General features: G+C 38.9%; 1 protein-coding gene across 2 annotated transcripts in view; it reads right to left on the reverse strand.

Annotated features, from left to right (window-relative positions):
- Positions 1–4,504: 4,504 nt before the first annotated feature.
- LOC136885244 (uncharacterized) overlaps positions 4,505–20,676 on the reverse strand; it is a 62,411-nt gene continuing 46,239 nt past the window's right edge. For both annotated transcript variants that reach the window (XM_067157723.2, XM_068230435.1), the window contains one exon: positions 4,505–4,770. In XM_067157723.2, coding sequence (XP_067013824.2) covers positions 4,579–4,770 — 192 coding nt within the window. In that variant the 3' untranslated portion in view covers positions 4,505–4,578. The remainder of the gene's footprint in view (positions 4,771–20,676) is intronic.

Below are 20,676 nucleotides of genomic sequence, written 5' to 3' on the forward strand. Positions count from 1 at the left end.
TCCTGTTACACAAGAATTACAAAGCAACAGCAGAATTTGAACCTCTAAGAGTTGACGTATTTGGGCGATCTTAAGTTGTGAGCATGGTTCTACTCTGACTAATTACAGAGTGTAAGCTGGTACTGGGCAGTTCTGAGGAATGAAATGAATATTTCTTGCCACTAGTTGTGAATGTACAGTAGGAACACGTCAATGCGTCAGATAACAGTCGAGAAGACTCTAGCCACGCACAAAATCAGATAAACCTTTCAGAATTCATAGTTTCCATCACTAATCTGGTTTGAAGTCAAACCTTAGGCAATGACTAGCCATTGCAGGACCTGCCAATGCAAGGGCTTGGTTAAGAGCACCAATCCATGATTATACAATCATTTCCCAGGGATTATCAATGATCGTTTCACACAGTAACCAACAAGAGTGGGAGAGCAAAAAATTAATTAGCAAGTAGTCCAATGGCGCACACCTACAGTTCAAAAAACATTACTACATTACATGTTCGAAAACAGCATATACACTTGTGCTACTTTGTAACGTCCGTGATAAAAATTACAATTTTGAAATAATACTATATAATTACATTATCTCCGACTCGACTGAACGGTCAGTGTACTGGCCTTCGGTCCAAAGGGTCCCGGGTACGATTCCCGGCCGGGTCGGTGATTTTAACCTTAATTGGTTAATTCCAGTGGCACAGGGGCTGGGTCTATGTGTTGTCTTTATCATCATTTCATCCTCATCACGACGCACAGATCGCCTACGTGCGTCAAATAGAAAGACCTGCACCTGGCGAGCCGAACCCGTCCTGGGATATCCCGGCACTAAAAGCCATACGAGATTTCATTTCATTTCATTACATTATTATTTATCTACCCTTACAAGATAATAAATTCACTTACTCGACAAAATATGATTTTTTTAGGCAACCTGCACAAATTTAAAACTTCACTTTTAGCTGTCCATTTTATTAGTTTATACTAATTGTGTTTGCAATCAACACACTACAAGCACCTGACTGACAATGAGCACTAAAATGAATAGTGGGAATTAGCAACAATCAGCAAGTGTGACCACAACACTGGAACAAACATAAATTCAATAGCATGATATTTTTAATGCTTACAAAAATGTGGAACTTTTATTTGAAAACTATTATAGCCTATAGGGCATAAACCACACTGCATAATCTATCTTACCTTCTTACCTGTTATTTGATGAATGCGCCAGGTCAACTGCAGTCGGCAGGAAAGGTCGTTTACTGGGTTCTTGTGACGAGAGTAAGGAGATAAAAAAAATTGTACTATACGTATGCTTACGAAATGAGGAACACAAATGCATTTACTAACATTTTGAGCATATGTTGTGTATTCTTAAACCAATATTTTTTCTCTTTCCTTTGTTTTACAACTGATTGCACTAATAGTGCTAAAATAAATGCCCCAAAGGCTCACATCTATAAATCCAAAGATAAACATTTTAAAAAATATACAATAGCTGGTTGATGTCGTGTGGGAGACAATGAGTGAACCAAAGAAATAAACAGCATCCCTGTACGTATAAATGAAATATATGATGCCAGGGTGAGAAATTGTCCTGCAGAAATAAAGCCACTAAAAGGTCCCCACACATATTTGGGAAATGCACACAACAAAATAGCAAGTTTGAATCTACGACTACAGGCATATCTTTACCAATCTCGCATGAAATATATTTTATGGATGCGAACCTAGGTCCATTAAACAAACGTTATATTTACAAATGTACTGATTAAGCTAGTTACCTTAGTGCCCAGTTCCTACCTAAGACACCACAATTAACAAAAAAAAAAAAAAAAAGAAAGAAAGAAAGAATGAATGAATGAAACTTCCGTCGCATTTTGTCTCGCCCGCAAGAAAGAATTCCTCACACCACTGTCTCTTTAAAAATGGCGGCGAGCCTCCCCTGCCGTGAAGGCTGGGGGAAATGACCTCCAAGACTCGTCCGTGAAACACAGCCTCACCACAAAAATAAAATAAAAACATAGCCTAGTTTCCAAGCAGGCAGAGCCCTTTGCCACGGCTCCTACCCTCTTCTACACATGACGAAAATAGCCATATAATGAGTGAGGAAACACATACATTTTTTTTAACTGTCCAACACCCCTGACAGACTGCCGTGGGTCTCGATTATAACATATGAAGTATAACATTCCGTTATTCACATCAACCTCGCCGTCAACCCATGCAACGTGTTCCTGCTAACCCTCAAGTCTAGGATTCAGACCCTTACTTGGCAGAGTGTGAGGGGTCGCAGATATTCGTGACATAGCCTACGGTGTAGTTTCATTACAATCACAGTTGATCAAACTCAATACAAACATGAAGTAAACAATTAAATCCAGGCAGCATGCGTGCTCTACATTATGCAGACAGATTCCCTTCCCAATATAGAGAAATGGTACACTATCATAAATAACCCATAATTACAAGCAGATATCGTCTGATGCCAGGCACTAAGAAACAATGAACTAAGCTCGTAATTAAGCTTCCCTACGACTATGTACACAGCAACACTATCACCTAAGCTACCTTAATCCTTGCTTTCTATGAAATAAAATAAAATGTATATGCCTTACCCTAGAATATATAAAGAAACTACCTCAATAAATGGCCTAATGGGCCGTAATAATATTCCCTACTATATTTACAAATTAATCACCGTATATCTGCATAACAACCGCAACCCTACACATATATATTAGTTATGGTCCACTTATCTATCATCTTGGAGACCTCTTCCTCTCCGTCCTGGCTGACTGCGATTGCTTAAGCAGTCATGGCGTCAGCATTGTCCCGGATTGATCCCTTAGGTCCAGTCTTCCGGTGTATCATGTTCATGATGTCTCCTTCCGTCTGGGTGGCCCGTTGGTCGTCTTCTTGGGGCAGTGGACGGCAGTTCGTAACACCCTTCTCCTGCACACCTCACCGCTCTTCACTACAATGAAATATCTAGTTTATTCACAGCACACCACCTCCCAATCTATTTATTCCCTCTTGACAGGGGAATCAGTATTGGATATCTGTAATCTTGAAACTGACTTTACTATTCCTACTCCACTAATCTAGTCTTCTACGTCTGACCAGAATAATACCAACTATCCTAGCTTATTGTTATTGGTACTTCTTTCGCTCGTCGCCACTTCCCTCTCATCGCCTTGTAATGAAAGTCTACACATGCAGCACTCTTTGCGTCAAATAATTAAACACTCGCGGTCTCACTGCAAACGTCTACATATTGTCATTCACTTAAATTGCTACTGGGAAGTTTATAAATCTTGTGTCTACTGAATCAAGTTATCGCCACAACACTTATTAGTCACAGTCTTTGTCTTAGACAAAGGTTTCTGGCGCAAATATCAGCAGAGGCGCGACGCGCACGGACAGCAATCTTATCATGGACTGAATACCTCCTTTCAACTTTCTCAGCTCTTATGGAATGCAGGAACCCACGCGATGCCCTGGGAAGTCCCGGGAGACAACTTGAGATTGGCATGTGGCCTCAAAATATTTTCTCACGGTAGTCGGCCTCCCATGTAGTTATTTATTCGATTATATATTAATAGACTTTGATGTACCTATGGCTTCATAAAATTCTGGCAATGATTTCCATCCTTTTATTTTCCTGAGGAACCTTCAAATATAGGAATTACGACTCAATTTCCATAATGTGGTGAGCCTGTCTGTTCCTGCTGAAAATATGTGTTAAGATGGCAGGTCTCTCCCCCAGACAGAATCCCATCTCTCTTTCTTTCATCCTCATATATTCCTTCTCTGTCACACATGACCACGCCTTCCCTCGGGAATCACCTTCAGTTCCCGCGCTTAGTATAGCATCACGCCTTTGCAGTTAGCGTCCTGCTGCGCAATATTATATCAGCGTTAAATATCCATTTTCACAATTAACAGAATGGTACACTATGATATGTAAGATGTAGCACTACCGATCTGAACATTTCATTTCTACAACACATTATCTGCTTTGGCGTCCACAAATGGAGGAATCTGACTTAACACACAAGAGAAGAGAAAAGATGCTTTAAAAAATCTAACCAAATAAATAATTTAAATATGACATTCTTGGAGTTATCACACTATTGATCTCAGCCATGATTATACTGATCAGTGAACCTAATTATGTTAGTTTGAAATTATTAAATTGTTTACAATGTACATAATACCTAACATTTTTGTATTTGTAGATTTAGCTCATAATCTACATATATGGCTTTTTCTGTGTGACACTGTTGGTATGAACGTACAAAATTACTGAGAATATCTGGAGTTAATAGTTGCAGAGAGCATTTCAGATGATAAGAATGTGATGAACAAATGATGCAGTGACAGTGAAAGAAAGAACACATTTTAATGGTTGCTTAAAGGTATTATAAACAAAAACACTTCAAAAATATCTAGCATTACCAAAGATTCTTTTTGCAGATATATATTCAATAAAACAACATGATGGAACATTAAATATGAACTTCAAGTTAGATAATATTAACCAGTAGAAATTTAAGATATTAGTGTTCCTTGAAAAAAAGGATTAAACTGATGAATATGGCCACTTTTTGGAGATAAACCAACCACTACTGAACATTACTGTGAGTAGATACAACATATTCCATACTGTATAGGATTTGTAGTGTACATACTTTGTTTCTTCTTTGATGTATGGCAACAGTTGATCATCAGCACGTTCTTCAATGAATATTTCCTCCTTAATATCTTCAGAAGGCTATAAGTAAGAATAAAGAAGGGAATAAAAATATATAGGCCTAAACATGAAACAGCTGAGAAAATAATTTTCATAGTGGCACAAGAAGAGTATAATTAATTTATCCCCCATTTAAAAATATAAGAATGGAAAGAAACAATCAAATCAAAATTACTTTAAATGCAAAAGAGGTGTATACCTTGGTGGCAAATGGCACACAAAATACTTTATTATCAAGCACTAAATATTAAATGAACAGAGAAGATGACAATTTCCTAAAAGAGTATTAAACAATGAACATTATTTTTTTCTACAAAACACACAGCTCATTCTTTATAAATTTATTTTATTCACAAAATTCTACTCATAATACCTTCCGTATTTACAAACATAATCAACTCATATACAACGGGTTACTTCAAATAATACTATAAAACTGCTATTAGATAAAAATTTGCATTGCATTATTTAATTATATTTTTTACCCTTCTTGGAATCCAACTTGTATTACGACCTGCTGCATCTTAACACGAGTCACTTTCCCCACTGCTTTTCAGACAACTGATAACAGAGATAAGAATGTGAGAAGGAACACACTGCAGGATAGCAGTAGACAAGGTAGCAATAGAAAAGGAGGAACCTTTGTAAATATGGAAACTAAAAATTGCCTACATATTTGTGAATATTCAGCAGAGTATATGTACACATACATGTGGGGATAGAGGCACAACTGTGTGTGTGTACATGTAAAATTTAAGGAAAATAAATAATAAACACTATCTCCAAACATTACCCAATACTATTTCATGCTTCTGTTTCCCTTTCGATCCCCATTTCCACAAAGATTAGCTATTTTCTTCATCCTCTTATATTCACATTCCCCTGTTCCCATCTTTCTATACATGACTTGACTTGTCACCTCTTTGCTCATTTCCATGTTCCTATATGCTTTCTTTCCCAAAACATTTCAAAGTAATGTCAAATAATCCCACATTATTCCTAGCACTTTCCCAAAAAGTATAAAATGCTTATATCATAACCATAGAAATACCCATCATCCCCCTTTGTACCCAAAAAGTATAAAATGCTTATATCATAACCATAGAAATACCCATCATCCCCCTTTGTACATCACATTAAGACCAAAAAACATAAATCAATCAACGTCTCAATGAATGAATGAATGAATGAATGAATCAATCAATCAATCAATCAATCAATCAATCAATCAATCAATCAATCAATCAATCAATCAATCAACAGCATTTATGTCTGTCGGTTGTTTATGTTGAATAGGACAGTTGAAATGTATCAAACAACTCCCTTGGCAAATTATTTCAATCACTAAATCATCTTCGAATAAGTGAATATTTACCAGAATTTGTCCCCTTGAATTCCAACTTATCTTCATGTTGTGAACTTTCCAACATTTAGTACAGAACATGACGTAAATGTATTCACCAACTAATGTCATTCCAAGCCATCTCTCCAATGACATCTCAGAATATGCTGCTTAATCAAACAGCTTGTCTCCTTTCCCCAAGTCTTCCCAGCCAAAACTTTGCAACATCTCTATAACACAACTTTTTCATCTTTCCTGTTCTCTAATCAAGTAATACTGGTGACGGTCTCATATTCTCATTGTGGCCTTGCTGGAGATTCATATGCCCTCTCCTTTACAACCTGTAAATACCCTCATAATCATATTAAGAGATCTGTAAATTTTATTTTCAATCCTGTTTATGTGATTACCACAGTGAAGATCTATCCTTATTATGAGTACCTACAAACTTATACAGATCCGCATGTGGAACTTTCACCCCATCACCACAATAATTAAACCAGAGAGGACTCTTCCTATTTGTGAAACACACAACCTGGCTTATCACCCCGTTTATCATCAAAACATTGCCTGATATCCATCTTACAATGGTGTCAAGGTCTTTTTGCAGTCACTCACAATCCTGAAACTTATACCTTAGAAAGAGCCTTATCTCTGATTGCAGTTCATTATTCATATTATTCATATACACTATGTGATCAAAAGTATCCGGACACCTGGTTGAACATGACGTCCAAGTTCGTTCCGCCGTCCATCGGTAATGCTGGAATTCAATATGGTGTTGGCCCACCCTTAGCCTTAATGGCAGCTTCCACTCTCGCAGGCATACGTTCGATCAGGTGCTGGAAGATTGCTTGGGGAATGGCAGCCCATTCTTCACGGAGCGCTGCACTGAGAAGAGGTAGCGATGTCGGTCGGTAAGGCCTGGCACGAAGTCGGCGTTCCAAACCATCCCAAAGGTGTTCTATAGGATTCAGATCGGGACTCTGTGCAGGCCAGTCCATTACACGGATGTCATTGTCGTGTAACTACTCCGCCACAGGCCGTGCATTATGAACAGGTGCTCGAACGTGTTGAAAGATGCAATCGCCATCCCTGAAGTGCTCTTCAAAAGTGGGAAGCAAGAAGGTGCTTAAAACATCAATGCAGGCCTGTGCTGTGATAGTGCCACACAAAACAACAAGGGGTGCAAGCCCCTTCCATGAAAAGCACGACCACACCATAACACCACCGCCTCCGAATTTTACTGTTGACACTACACACGCTTGCAGATGACGTTCACCGGGCATTCGCCATACCCACACCCTGCCATCGGATCACCACATTGTGTACCGTGATTTGCCACTCCACACAACGTTTTTCCACTGTTCAATTGTCCAATGCTTACGTTCCTTACACCAAGCGAGGCATCGTTTGGCATTGACCTGCGTGATGTGTGGCTTATGGGCAGCCGCTCGACCATGATCCAAGTTTTCGCACCTCCCGCTGAACTGTCATAGTACTTGGAGTGGATCCTGATGCAGTTTGGAATTCGTGTGTGAGGGTCTGGATAGATGCCTGCCTATTACACTTTACGACCCTCTTCAACTGTCGGCGGTCTCTGTCAGTCAACAGACGAGGTCGGCCTGTAACGCTTTCGTGCTGTACGTGTCCCTTCACGTTTCCACTTCACTATCAAATCAGAAACAGTGGACCTAGGGATGTTTAGGAGTGTGGATATCTCGCGTACAGACTTCTGACGCAAGTGACACGTTCGAAGACTGTGAGTTCCGCGGAGCGCCCCATTCTGGTCTCTCACGATGTCTAATGACTACTGAGGTCGCTGCTATGGACTACCTGGCCGTAGGTGGCAGCACAACGCACCTAAGATGAAAAATGTACCTTTTGGGGGGTATCCGGATACTTTTCATTACATAGTGCATATCAGAAAAGAAAGGTCTAATACTGCCCTGTGGGACCCAATCCATAATTGTTCTGGATCAAATAAAGTTTTACCTCCTCTAATGCTCTGAGTTCTATTTCCTAGAAATATACCAGATGTGGAAAAATTATTAGGGTAAAAAATTTATTTCTCTCTTTATGTAAATTATTGACCTTTACAGCCTTCAACATGTTTGGTTGTAAAGTTACCCCTTGGGATATCCCTGTCCTCACTAATGTATTTTTTCACAATGTAATTTCATTATTCAGATGGTTTTGTGTCATTTTTGTTAGTGCTCATGTTCTGATGTTTATTGTCTATATCTGCATATTGTTGCTGTATGGAAGTAAATAATGTGACGTATTGTTAAGACTGTGCATTCTGTAAGTTACATGCATTATTGATGCTATTTAGGAGTTCAGCTGATATTTTTTCAGAGTGGTTCTAGACAACTGTCAAATTTGGATGTTATGGGGAGACGAAAGGCCTTTTCGCCAAGAAAGATAGGCACTGTCAGAGAGCTACTTGTTGAGAAATGTTATTCACAGCAAGAGGTAACTTCTAGATTGCAAATATCACAGCAGTCTGTAAGTAGAATTACAAAATGTGAAGACAAGAGGAAGACTATCTGTCAACAACGTGTTGGAAACTGTGGGCAAAAGAAGAAACTGACCCCAAGTAGTAAGCAAGAACTGATTAATTTGTCAGTAAACAATCGCAAGGCTACTAATTTGGATGCACGTCAGAAATTGGAAGAGTATGGGTCATTCGTATCAGCCAGAACTGTGAGAAGAGATCTGTTTAATGCAGGAATGAAAGCAAGGCAACCTTGAGTAAAAGCAAAGATTACACCTGCTATGGCTGCAAAGAGGTTTCAGTGGGCCAAGAATCTCCAGAATCGGTCATCTGATGACTGGAAAAAGGCAAGTGCATGACAAGAATGTTAATTCATAAATTATCATTCATTAATCCATTTTAACCCAATCTAACTGATGTAACCATACAGTATGATACATTGTATAATTTTATTTCTTTGAAACTGTACAACTTACTGCATACAATGCTAGGCTTATTTCTTTTATTTATTTCAGGTTTGTGTTGGTGACGAATCGGTATTTACTGTCGAAGAAGAGACAAGTCAATATGTCAGAAGAAAAGGACAAGCATTCCATCCAGATTGTGTGAAGCAGGGAGTGAAGCATCCAACTTCAGTGACGGTCTGGAGTGTGTTTTCTTGGTACAGCTGAGGACAACAATATATTGTCGAAGGAACTATGAGACGTGAACAGTATAGTATTAAGAACACGTCTGCTACCTCAGGTGCAAGAGTGGTTTGGCCAAAGTGAATTTATTTTGCCACAAAGCAAAAAAGTAATGGAATGTTTAAAGGAAAACTACGTAAAAGTGCTTGATTGGCCTAGAAACAGTCCAGTCATGAACCCCATATAAAATACTTGGACGACAGCAAATAATAAACAAATATAACGACAAAATTTGGCTTGATTGAGAAGCTCGTTCAGATCTGGTTTCATGATGACGATTTTAAGAGTCAGTGTAGAATACGAATCAAGTCACTCATTAAAGCTAAGGCGATGCATACCAAGTACTAAAGTCATAAACTTAAAATTGGTAACATATTATGTGTTCCATTCTCAAATTCCTTAGTGTTTTCTCTAATAATAAAATGGCCGCAACATCATAGCCACTCATTTAGTCACTATTTTATCTAGCCCAACTGCACAAATTTTTGTCAGTAGTCTCCCAAGATCAAAAGCCTTGTCAATCGTGATACATTTGACCTCCTGAATCTAATATATCTGCTATATCGTGCTGGAATCTACAAGATGAGCTTCAATGGAATAATGATTCCTAAACCTGAACTACCTTCTATCAAACCAGTTGGTAATTTCGTAAATGTGTGTAATATAATCAGAAAGAATGCATTCCAAGAGCTGGCATGCAACACCAGTCAAGATGTCTAGTGTGCAATTATTGGCTTTATGTTTATCACATTTTATTTATACACAGGGTGCTAGTTCACTAATCCTTCATTCATCTGATGTAGCTGCTTCATACATACACTAATCAATTAAGCATTACAGATCTGGTTCTATATCTCAACGAATTGACTTTCGTATATGCCCAGAAATTTTACCAATCCAGCAGAATTCCTAGTTTTAAATTTTTGTATCTTATTTTCAATGTCTACATTTTATTGTAGCTACATGTGGATATTGCAAAGTACTCGTAATTTGGGTGAAACTGTCAACGGCGTCAGGTACTGCAGAAGGACATTTGTGACATATCTTATGCCTCATGAGTGACGGGTGCGATGCTCATTTGCTTGTGAACAGTGTCTTCTTTATGTGATGCAGGACTGCGATGCCCATCGACTAAGGGGGTATACACATTCCCATGCTTTATAATTGCTACTCCAAACCATTCTCAGTCTGTCGACATTCAACAACGAACACAGCAACAAGATATCTCATCCTTGCTGCTATTATCATAATTCGCACTTCAACAACTACCCCATTACCCATCTGTAGGCAAGATCCTAGATACTTGAATCAACTTGGATGGAGCCATTAGATGGTTCGGATGACTCCAGGTATTCACTCTTCTCTTCGTTCATGCTAAGGTTGTATTGTGAGAAACAGGTATACCAATATTCATCTTGATGCCGCAGTCCCATTCTTGGTCTATCAGCAAGTGCAACAACATCTTCATTTAAGAGAGTCCTAGGAACACTCCTTTGCAGGTCCCATGTGGTGGTGTCTATGCTGAGGACAAAGGGCAATGGGGACAGAGTGGAACATTGGTGTACACACCAACTTTCAATGAGAAGCTCTCCGAGACGTTGATAACGCAACATGCATAACCTCTGGTGTTCGTGTATAGCATCTTTATCCAAATTATAAGCATTTCTGGTACACCATGGTCACAAGTGCAGACCAGATCACACGGTGTGGAACACGATCGAAAGTCATTTCAATATCAAGGGCCTGGTGATGCTCTCAGTGCTTTCCAATTAGCATTACGGCTTCATGAAGATGCACTGGTTAGCAATAATGTTGACGATTTCACCCAGTCAATAATGAAGGATACTTTCAAAGATCTTCTCGTGTTCAATAGGGGGCAAATTGAAATTAATTTGCCCGTTCTCCTGGATCGTCATTTTGCTTAAAATAGGCACAAGGGTGTTTGTAGCCTAATGAATGGGAATAGAGGCAGAGTCAACCCTGGCATTGAACAAGCTTGTCAGCCAGTTGATAACGAGTTCTTTAAATTGCTAAAACTTCCAGAAGTATGCAAGATGGTCATCTGGTCCTTGCGCTTTTTGGTTCTTCATACTCCTAATGGCACGGTCGTCTCCGTTTGATATGATGCATAAGATGAGACTTACCATCTAGAATACGGCGATGTGGGAATTCAGTGTAGGAAATATCTACAAATGTTTTTGCCAATATTAGAGGATTTCTTGTTTGTCCTGTAATCACTGGTTATCTTTGCCTCTAATGCATATAGAGTGCTCAATACTTAAAAATCAATTTTGGGCAGCTAGAAAATATTTCTTTCCTCCTTCCTTTCAGTTCAGTGGTGTACAGTGTTTATCAGAACTATACCGACATTAAACAGGGATGCCCTTCGTGTTATGTTAGGAATAATGGTTCAATCAGACTGGCGGGGAAAATTATTCTATTTGAGAAAATAAGGTTAAATTATTACTTTCGGGTGTACGATTCAAATTGATGAGCTGCTGCCGTGTTTCACGGAAGACAGGGGTTGTGGAGTGTATGATGCGGTTTCCACATACGACTTCGACAGCATTGTCTCTAACAGGCAATATCCACAGTTCATATATTAAATAGCCGTGACAGCACACACAGTCAAAGAACACACTGTATTTAAGACACACCTGTCGGTCAAGAAAAGCACGAGATTGTTTCTGCTCTCGTCTGTTTGTCGCAGTAATATTCTATATTAATTAACATGCTCGAAGAAGCAACGCTGACGCGTCGCGATTGTGTATTCCTTCACACACAACATTTTCTTTTAATAATGATATTTTTCGTGACGCCGACCTACTTGCACCATATGATATGAACCTGCGTGTAATTGGAATTGCGGAACTGTAGAGTGTTGAATGTGAGGAAAGAAACGTTCAGGACGACACAAACACCCACTCCCCAGGCCTGGGATATTAATCATTTACAATTAAAACTTCCAGACACGACCGGGAATCGAACCCAGGGCCGCCGGGTGTCAGGCGGACGCGTTGCACCCTACACCGCGGGGCCGGTCTTCACTCACAACACTGTGAAATACTGAACGAAGGAATCAATACGCCCAATGGTTTGATTACAGTAGATGTTCAATACGGCCCCCTCCTATTTTGGTGCATAGTTCACAGTGGTGTAGTAGTGAGTGACTTTGGACTCTGTCCAGGATGTGTAATGTGTGGCGAACGGCTTGGAAAGCTGCCTGTATTCTTGGTACAAGTATGTCTTCTCTTCCTATGGGGTTCACATAGTAGTAAATTTGTGTAGAACAAACTGTGCACTCCTACCGGAGCTCGGAAGCGACTATGCGAAATGAACTTGTGCATTTGCATCGAACATTACCTTTGCCTCCCACTTTTCTTTTCCCCTCCCTTCCCTCTTCTGACGCACAGCGGCTGGTTCTCTGGCATTGCAAATACAGCAAGTTCGTCAATTTGATCTGCACGCCCTGAAGTAACAAGGTCACTTCATTTCCTCAAAAAGAAACATTTCCCCGGCAATCCGACTGCACCGAAATTCTCAACATCACACGATGAGCGTGTCTGATTTCTTTGTCAGTATAGTTCTGATACGCCTTGTACACAGGTCATTACAGTGAGTGCGCCTCGATTCAACGACAGATTTCTTAGCCACACGTTCGGCAAAGACAATTCTTTCCCTGTGTTCTGGAGTATTTTGTGAAACCCAGTTTATATACAGTATGTCTTTGCCTTTTCCTACACCTTTTCATGGACTAGAATCATCCATAGAAACGTTTGATTTTCATTACAGTACGAACTAGGTTATGTCGTACCCAAGTTTATTCTGATGGTTGCAGTGATAGATCTGTAGAATGTGTCTACATGTTGTCAATTGCATTCAGGTCAACGAGAGGAAAATTTATGCTGTCCGCTAGGGTCTTCTAGTATTTAAACTTCCACCACTTGATCTTCTCGGGGGCATTTTTCCCTCCATCTCTATGATGCACTAAATACGCTATGACTACCTTATACTGAGGTGATATACAGTCATATGATATGACATTCACATGCTTTCTTAGTCGGAGATCACGGTGCCGAACAACGATAAGGTCAATTTGGTTGCTGCAGTCACCACAAGTGTAGGTGATGAGGTGATTGATGCACTTTTGAATAACGTATTACCAGAAACCAAGTCATTTGCCTTGAAGAAATCTAAAATATGAGTTCCAAAATCATATCAGATACCATAGGCATAACCACCATGGCAGCTATAACAATTTTTAATTTGACCAACATGCGCATTAATATCACCACAGAGAAGTGGGAACTCATCTCTAGGACACGGTGAAACATGATCTCCTAGCTCCTGCCAATGCTGTTCCTTATCTACATCAGACTGTTACAGAGAAACCACACGTTCGAGAGGATGCAATGTCGACTGTAATTGATATAAGGCTGTCTGAATAGCGCTGAACTTCAGCAACTCATTCTTGCAGACTTGTGCAAACAATTAAGTCAACACCATTCCTGCTGGATGTACCCTGGTAGATAAGTTCATAGACATCTCTGATGTCATGAGATTTCTGGCCTTTCCAAAGCAAGCAACTTACTATCTAATTTACATAGCTACACTTCAATTCTAAACCGGACATACATCATCCTAATTACAACAGGTTAACTGAAACAATACAATTTTAGTGAGAACTAAATCTCTAGGGAGATATCTCCCCTACAATTAAAAGATTGTGTAATAATAAATCAAGCATAAAATTTACTAATAAAATAATTACACAACAATAATTCTAAGCCACATTTAGATGTATCCAAATTACAATAGTTTAACTGTAACAGCAAATATTCTTAAACTAGGAATCTATGGAAGGTATGGGCCTGTAAATTATCATTGATTATGTACATAACATTTAGTTTCCTTCGTTTATGAAAGAAATAAAAGGTGAAAAGTTTGAATGCAATTATCAGCCAAAGAACAGCGGCCAGTTGAATTCAAAATTTAAGCTTTACTAACGAAAGTTAATTAAACATAACCTACGGCATATTGCTTTTTTTTTTATGATTTCTGTTATTTCGATTTCACCAAAGAACTGTTTTTTTACTATTGTTTTACATCACACCGACATAGATATGTCGTATGGCGATGATGAGCTAGAAAATGGCTAGGAGTGGGAAGGAAGCAACTGTGGCCTTAATTAATGGACAGCCCCACAATTTGCTTGGGGTGAAAATGTGTAACCATGGAAAACATGCACTTCAGGGGTGTCGACGGTGGGTTCGAACCCAGCATCTCCCAAATGCAGGTTGATAGGTACACGGCCAGTCCTTCAGTACCATAAAGAAGCAGTTGCTTGAATTCCTCCTCTTCCAATACTTACTGTGAGAGTATCTTAATACGTAATTTCAAACAATAAGTTAAGAAGTAAGTTTTTATTTTAAAAATTCGGTGTTCACAGTTACCCAAATTTACATGCACCTTTGGACATAAGTTTTCACATACATGTCCAAATTTTTACGATACATGGGTTACTTTGGAAAAGAGTAAAATAGAACTTCAAATGCACATTTTTCAAAATTCCATGCAGAGCATGCTTTCCTCCCTTGAAGTCAACATGGGCTGCCTACCTATGCTCTTCGGTAGCCCTTACTTCTTCGCAGCTTCTCCGTATGTCTTTCACCAAGAATCTTTTAAGAGATTTAACTTTTTTTGCAATTTGCTTTACGTCGCACCGACACAGATAGATCTTATGTCGATGATAGGACAGGAAAGGGCTAGGAGTGGGAAGAAAGCGTCCGTGGCCTTAATTAAGGTACAGCCCCAGTATTTGCTTGGTGTGTAAATGAAAAACCACGGAAAACCATCTTCAGGGCTGCCGACGGTGGGGTTCGAACCCACTATCTCCCGAATGCTGGATACTGGCAGCACTTAAGCGACTGCAGTTCTCGAGCTCAGTTAGGGATTTATCAAGCATATCGGCATTGTAATTACGATAGACCAAGCTTCAAAGTTTATGCTTATATTCTTGGAGCACAGTCTGAAGTAACCGCATGCAAGTACCCTACTCAGAAAAACTGCCAATATATGACTCTTGAGGTGATCAAGCTAACGCAAGTTGATCCTAACAGAACTTCAGTTGGTGTAAAACACTCGAGAACAATTCACTTCAACTAACATTTGTTGACAATGTGAACATTCAGTATCACACGATAGAACAAACAAATTGTCCCACTGAGGGACAGAGAAAGAGGGACAACAATCAACAAATAGGTTTATCGAATAGTTCTATGAACTTAGCCTGTCCTATATCAACACAGATCTATCCATATTAAGAAACGAAGTATACACTTGTCTGAAGATAAACCGACGTCCAGAATTATCCCGTACAATATTGGGAAACGAATACTCAGAGAAATGTAAAAGAAAAAAAACACTAGTAAATTGCAGGGTATATGCTGTAAAAGGGAATCATGGATCAAAAAATATCTGGGCATAGAGAAGCGCTCATGGGTCTGTTTATCTCCAAAGAGAAGAGACTGGGTTGGATCAAACACAATTCAATGACACTTGGATGAATTATCAATTAATAAATAGTAAATGTAATGATTATCATGATTTACCATAAAACCAATTATAGTATTAAAATTAACAGCTAAAAGATGGCTGGGTATCTCAGAAAAAAATAACTGTTAATAATGTAGAATGACACTGCATAAGCACTGTAAAGTCTACAGGTAGTTTCACTTTAAAGTTCTACGCAACACTTTATATTGAAAATGATATTTACACACCACACATAGGATTTCTACAAACCCATTTTACTAATACAACACATCTGATATAACTTATTTGTGTGATCTATTTGACATCTCTTAATCCAGTTTTAAGGTTGCCTTATTTGTATATTTTTCCTGACACTTTCTAGTTAGAAGTTACTGTTGCCACTGAATTTGTTTATGAACCTGTTGGTCGTCTTAAGTTTAATAAAACCTTATAAAAGGTGATTACATGTTCATTCACTTCAATTTATTAAACTAAAGAAGAAAGCAAGATGATGAAGAATTACTTCGTCTGTAAAGTTTAAGCATTGATCCAGAAACCAGTAATGCTAAAAAAAATATGGAAACATTGGTACAGCACGTTCAAGAACTTCATTTTGGCGTATCAAATAAGTGGCACTGACAAATTACGCATATTGATCAACCATGTTCCACCTACCGTTTACGAATATATGAAGGAAGCCAAAACTTATAATGACGCCATTAGTATCTTGGTTAGTATTTCCAAACCTGTGAACGAGATACTTGCCCGACACTAATTGGCAACTAGAAAGCAGCTATCTGACGAAACTGTATCGATATATATACAATATTGAAAGCTTCTGAGCTGTGATGGCAGAAGTGAAGAGGGACGATTGTATTCGCGATGCTTTTATTGCCGGTCTTCTCGACTCATGAATTCGTCAGAGATTATTTGAGAACCCTAATCTTACTCTCGAGGAGGCTTCAATTAAAGCAAAGGCTTTAGAGTCGGCACTGGAACAATCTATTCAATACCAAGGAACTGCTTTAGTCAATACTCTCCAGGAGCATCGTTTTTCTAGTTCATCTCACTCAATTTGCGAAAGACATTAATGTAGCTCGGCGGGTGGTGAAATATCAGGTGAGGCTGTCGCTGCAACAACAAAGAAATGCTACTTCTGTGGACTTAATTATCACAACAGGACCTCTTGTCCAGCAAGGGAGGCCACTTGCCGTGCCTGCTCAAAAATCAGCCACTACGCAAAGGTGTATAAGAGCTCAAAATCTTCAAGCTCTGCCAAATCTTGCCATTGTTTTATATTTAGCTTCTATTCCTCCAAAGGTTTATTTATCTAAAGCTATAATACCCATCCGTCTGAATGGAATGAAGACAAACGCTCTTGCTGATACGGGCAGTTCAACAAGTTTTATTTCCGAGAAGCTGGTCCGAAAGCTCAAAGTAGCTATTTCTGCTAGTAGCCTTGTAACGTGCTACTGCCATAACCTCTTCATCGACGTTCTACGAGTTTCTGCAAACTTCGTCGCATGTACATCTCCACATACTCTACAATTTTATGTTTCTACAAGACTATAATGCTATTATTATTGTCTGCTCTGGTTATCAATACTTCTTCCTATCATCGGAATTACCTTACTTTGCTCACCCTCCGACTTTTCTCGACACACTGACTGCTGTCTTTCTGTCTGCCTCGCACCTACTACGTCATCTGCCACGTCACGTGATCTTTCTCGAATGAACTAGTCTTCGCTTCCGGGCGTGTATATATTGGACTGCTTGGCCCGTCTTCGGCAGACTGGCATCATCTTCTGTAAATAGTGTGTGTGTGTGTAGAGGGACTACGGACCTCGCACGGCTTGCCGTGTGCTGCGCCATTTTCTTCCCTACCAGCTGATGGAGTTATTCTGAAAGGACTTTGGTGAGCTAAACATATCATTTACTAAACTTGTTTTGGAAACTTTAATACTCGGCCTGTTTCGGTATTTTGAGTGATGGCATGCTATGAAAACTTTCAAGGCCTTGGTTTCGAGTCTAACTCCTGGCCAACTTCAAAACTGATTAAGATTAATTGATTTTTAGTGCTGAACACTTGGTGATGCGGACTGAGCCTAAAACATCGTCAAACAGAAACTTTCACAACCTTAGACGATTCTGAAAAAAATCTATTGGCAGATCAAACATTCTCCAGCATTACGCAGTCGGAGTTTCCTTTCTTTTCATCCTCACTTATCCTTATTGTACTGATCCTCCTTTTTACCCTACCCTTTTCTCTTTTATTAGGTGTGTATGCTTTTTATATTAGGGCGCCCTGGAGGCGTATTTGTTTTTTTTAGTGTGGCCAAATATTTCTTGATCTTCATGGTAAAAGTGTACTTGTTCCCTCCAAATTTGATCAGATAATAATATTAATAATTATCCTTTGAGGTGATTGTGTGTGTGACACCTCTCTTTTCAAAATAATAATAATAATAATAATAATAATAATAATAATAATAAAAATAATAATAATTGAGAAAACTGGTTTTGTGATCTAGTTCCATTATATGGTCGAGATTCACGCTGACACAGTGTTTCTATTGTAACGATTTTTGTAAATTTTGTCCAAACTTATCTGTGGATTAGTCCCCTTTCGAAAACGTTTCCTCTAGAACGGGGACCCGAGCTATTTTGTCTTTGTAATCAATGCCTGGGATTTTTGCTCTTACTATATCTTCTTGGTTAACAAGGTGTATATTGTGATAAACTTTTTTTACCAATTTTATTGACCAAAAAAAAAGAGTTGTTCTTTCAAAGGTTTTGAAACTCTACATAAGAAATATATCATCTGAGATGGTTATCTGTATAACTTTGGAAAAACTGTTAAAGCACGGACCTTTTTAATCTCTTGTATTATATTGGTCAATTTTATTCCGTAGGTTTAGCTTAATTATCCCTTTGATACTTTCCTACAATGTCCAGGGTATATTTGAGGATCTATTTTCTCCAAAAATGTTAGTGTATACTGTGTTCTCGTTAAAGCTGCTGTTTCCAATACACTTGGTCATCTAAAATTTTTTTGTAACGTGGTGTTCTTTTTTGATTTTTGGTACCAACCACGGTAAACCTCTCCTACTATCCCCCCCCCTCCCAGTACTGCTTCCGCTCACTCTGCTCCTTTCTTGTTTGATGTGATCGACTCCTCGGAGCATTGTTGCCTATGCACAGACATCGTTTGGTAGTTTTTTCTATCAACTGCGATGAAAAGACTAGTTTTGGAGAAAGTTCTCAAGATATCTTAACTATGTTGCACAAAACGTCACATATGGTAGCAGACATTCCTTTCTTCCCCATTCTCATCATATTCTCTTGTTTAAATTGATACACTTTTTTGGTTTCTCCTTAGATCTTTTCGCATTTTGTTTTGGTTGTTTTCGTAACACTATGGCTTGCTTTTCGGATAATTTTCGATTGGGCGACGATAGCGTTTTATCTCCACCCCCAGTATATTATACTCGGTCTTTACCTGAGGTTTCCACTAGTAACTGATTAAGATTAATTGATTTTTAGTGCTGAACACTTGGTGATGTGGACTGAGCCTAAAACATCGTCAAACAGAAACTTTCACAACCTTAGACGATTCTGAAAAAAATCTATTGGCAGATCAAACATTCTCCAGCATTACGCAGTCGGAGTTTCCTTTCTTTTCATCCTCACTTATCCTTATTGTACTGATCCTCCTTTTTACCCTACCCTTTTCTCTTTTATTAGGTGTGTATGCTTTTTATATTAGGGCGCCCTGGAGGCGTATTTGTTTTTTTTAGTGTGGCCAAATATTTCTTGATCTTCATGGTAAAAGTGTACTTGTTCCCTCCAAATTTGATCAGATAATAATATTAATAATTATCCTTTGAGGTGATACCCCAACATTATCTTCCCGTGTTAATTCTCCCGATTTGCTCAGTGATTCAGAGGGCAAGCCCTCTTCATTACCTCAACTTCATTCTATGCCTCCCGATCCACATCTCTACCCCCCTCCCCCTTCACTACCTCAATACACGTCTGTTGATACCTCTCTCAATGTACAGATCATAAAACAATCTCTTGATCAAGTCCCTAAATTACAACCTTGTGGCTCTTTTCTGCACGAAAATTTCTAAATATTGGTTTAGCTTCTTTTCCTCAGTTAATGGGATTACTGTCCCCTAAAACGACCGGTTTTTTTACTAAATTTTGGGTTGATAATATGTTAAGTTTTTCCAATTGGTATCAACTTCGGAATGCCATACACAACTATTTCTTACCTTACGAAATACGTTGCAAGCTGAGCCTTGAATTTATTCGTCGTCATCAACTTCCCACTGAACCTGCTCATGACTATCTTGATTCGATTACGACCTATAGTGATATTTTAAACATTGCTCACTCGGTCAATGACTTAATTTCTATCGTCCAATTCTACGCTACTCCTTCCTTTCGGCAGCTTTTCGATGCCTTAAATCCTCCTACGTCCATGCTTCAGCTTTTTAATTTAGCTCAATCTCACGCCATTCATTCTCTGGGAGATATTTCTTATTACTCATCTATCCCCCCTCCTCTCCATTCTCGTCCTTTACCTTCTACATCTGTTTCTTCTGCTAATACTCCTTCTCCTATTATTTGCTTCCGTTGCAAAGGAAAGGGTCATATATCTCGGAATTGTGCTACTCCCTATTCGGGAAACGTGGCTTACCCGCGTCATTAGACAGTAGGCGTAATAATGGGCAAAATCTGTCTTCTGTTGTTCAGTCCCCCTCTACTCTTGTTTCAAATGTTCGATCTTTGCCGTCTGAATTTTCTTCTCAACTTGTTTTGACGGAAAGTTCGTCATTTGTACCTCCTACTTCTCATATTGT

The sequence above is a fragment of the Anabrus simplex genome, chromosome 14, assembly GCF_040414725.1.
Source record: "Anabrus simplex isolate iqAnaSimp1 chromosome 14, ASM4041472v1, whole genome shotgun sequence".
Lineage (NCBI taxonomy): Eukaryota > Metazoa > Arthropoda > Insecta > Orthoptera > Tettigoniidae > Anabrus > Anabrus simplex.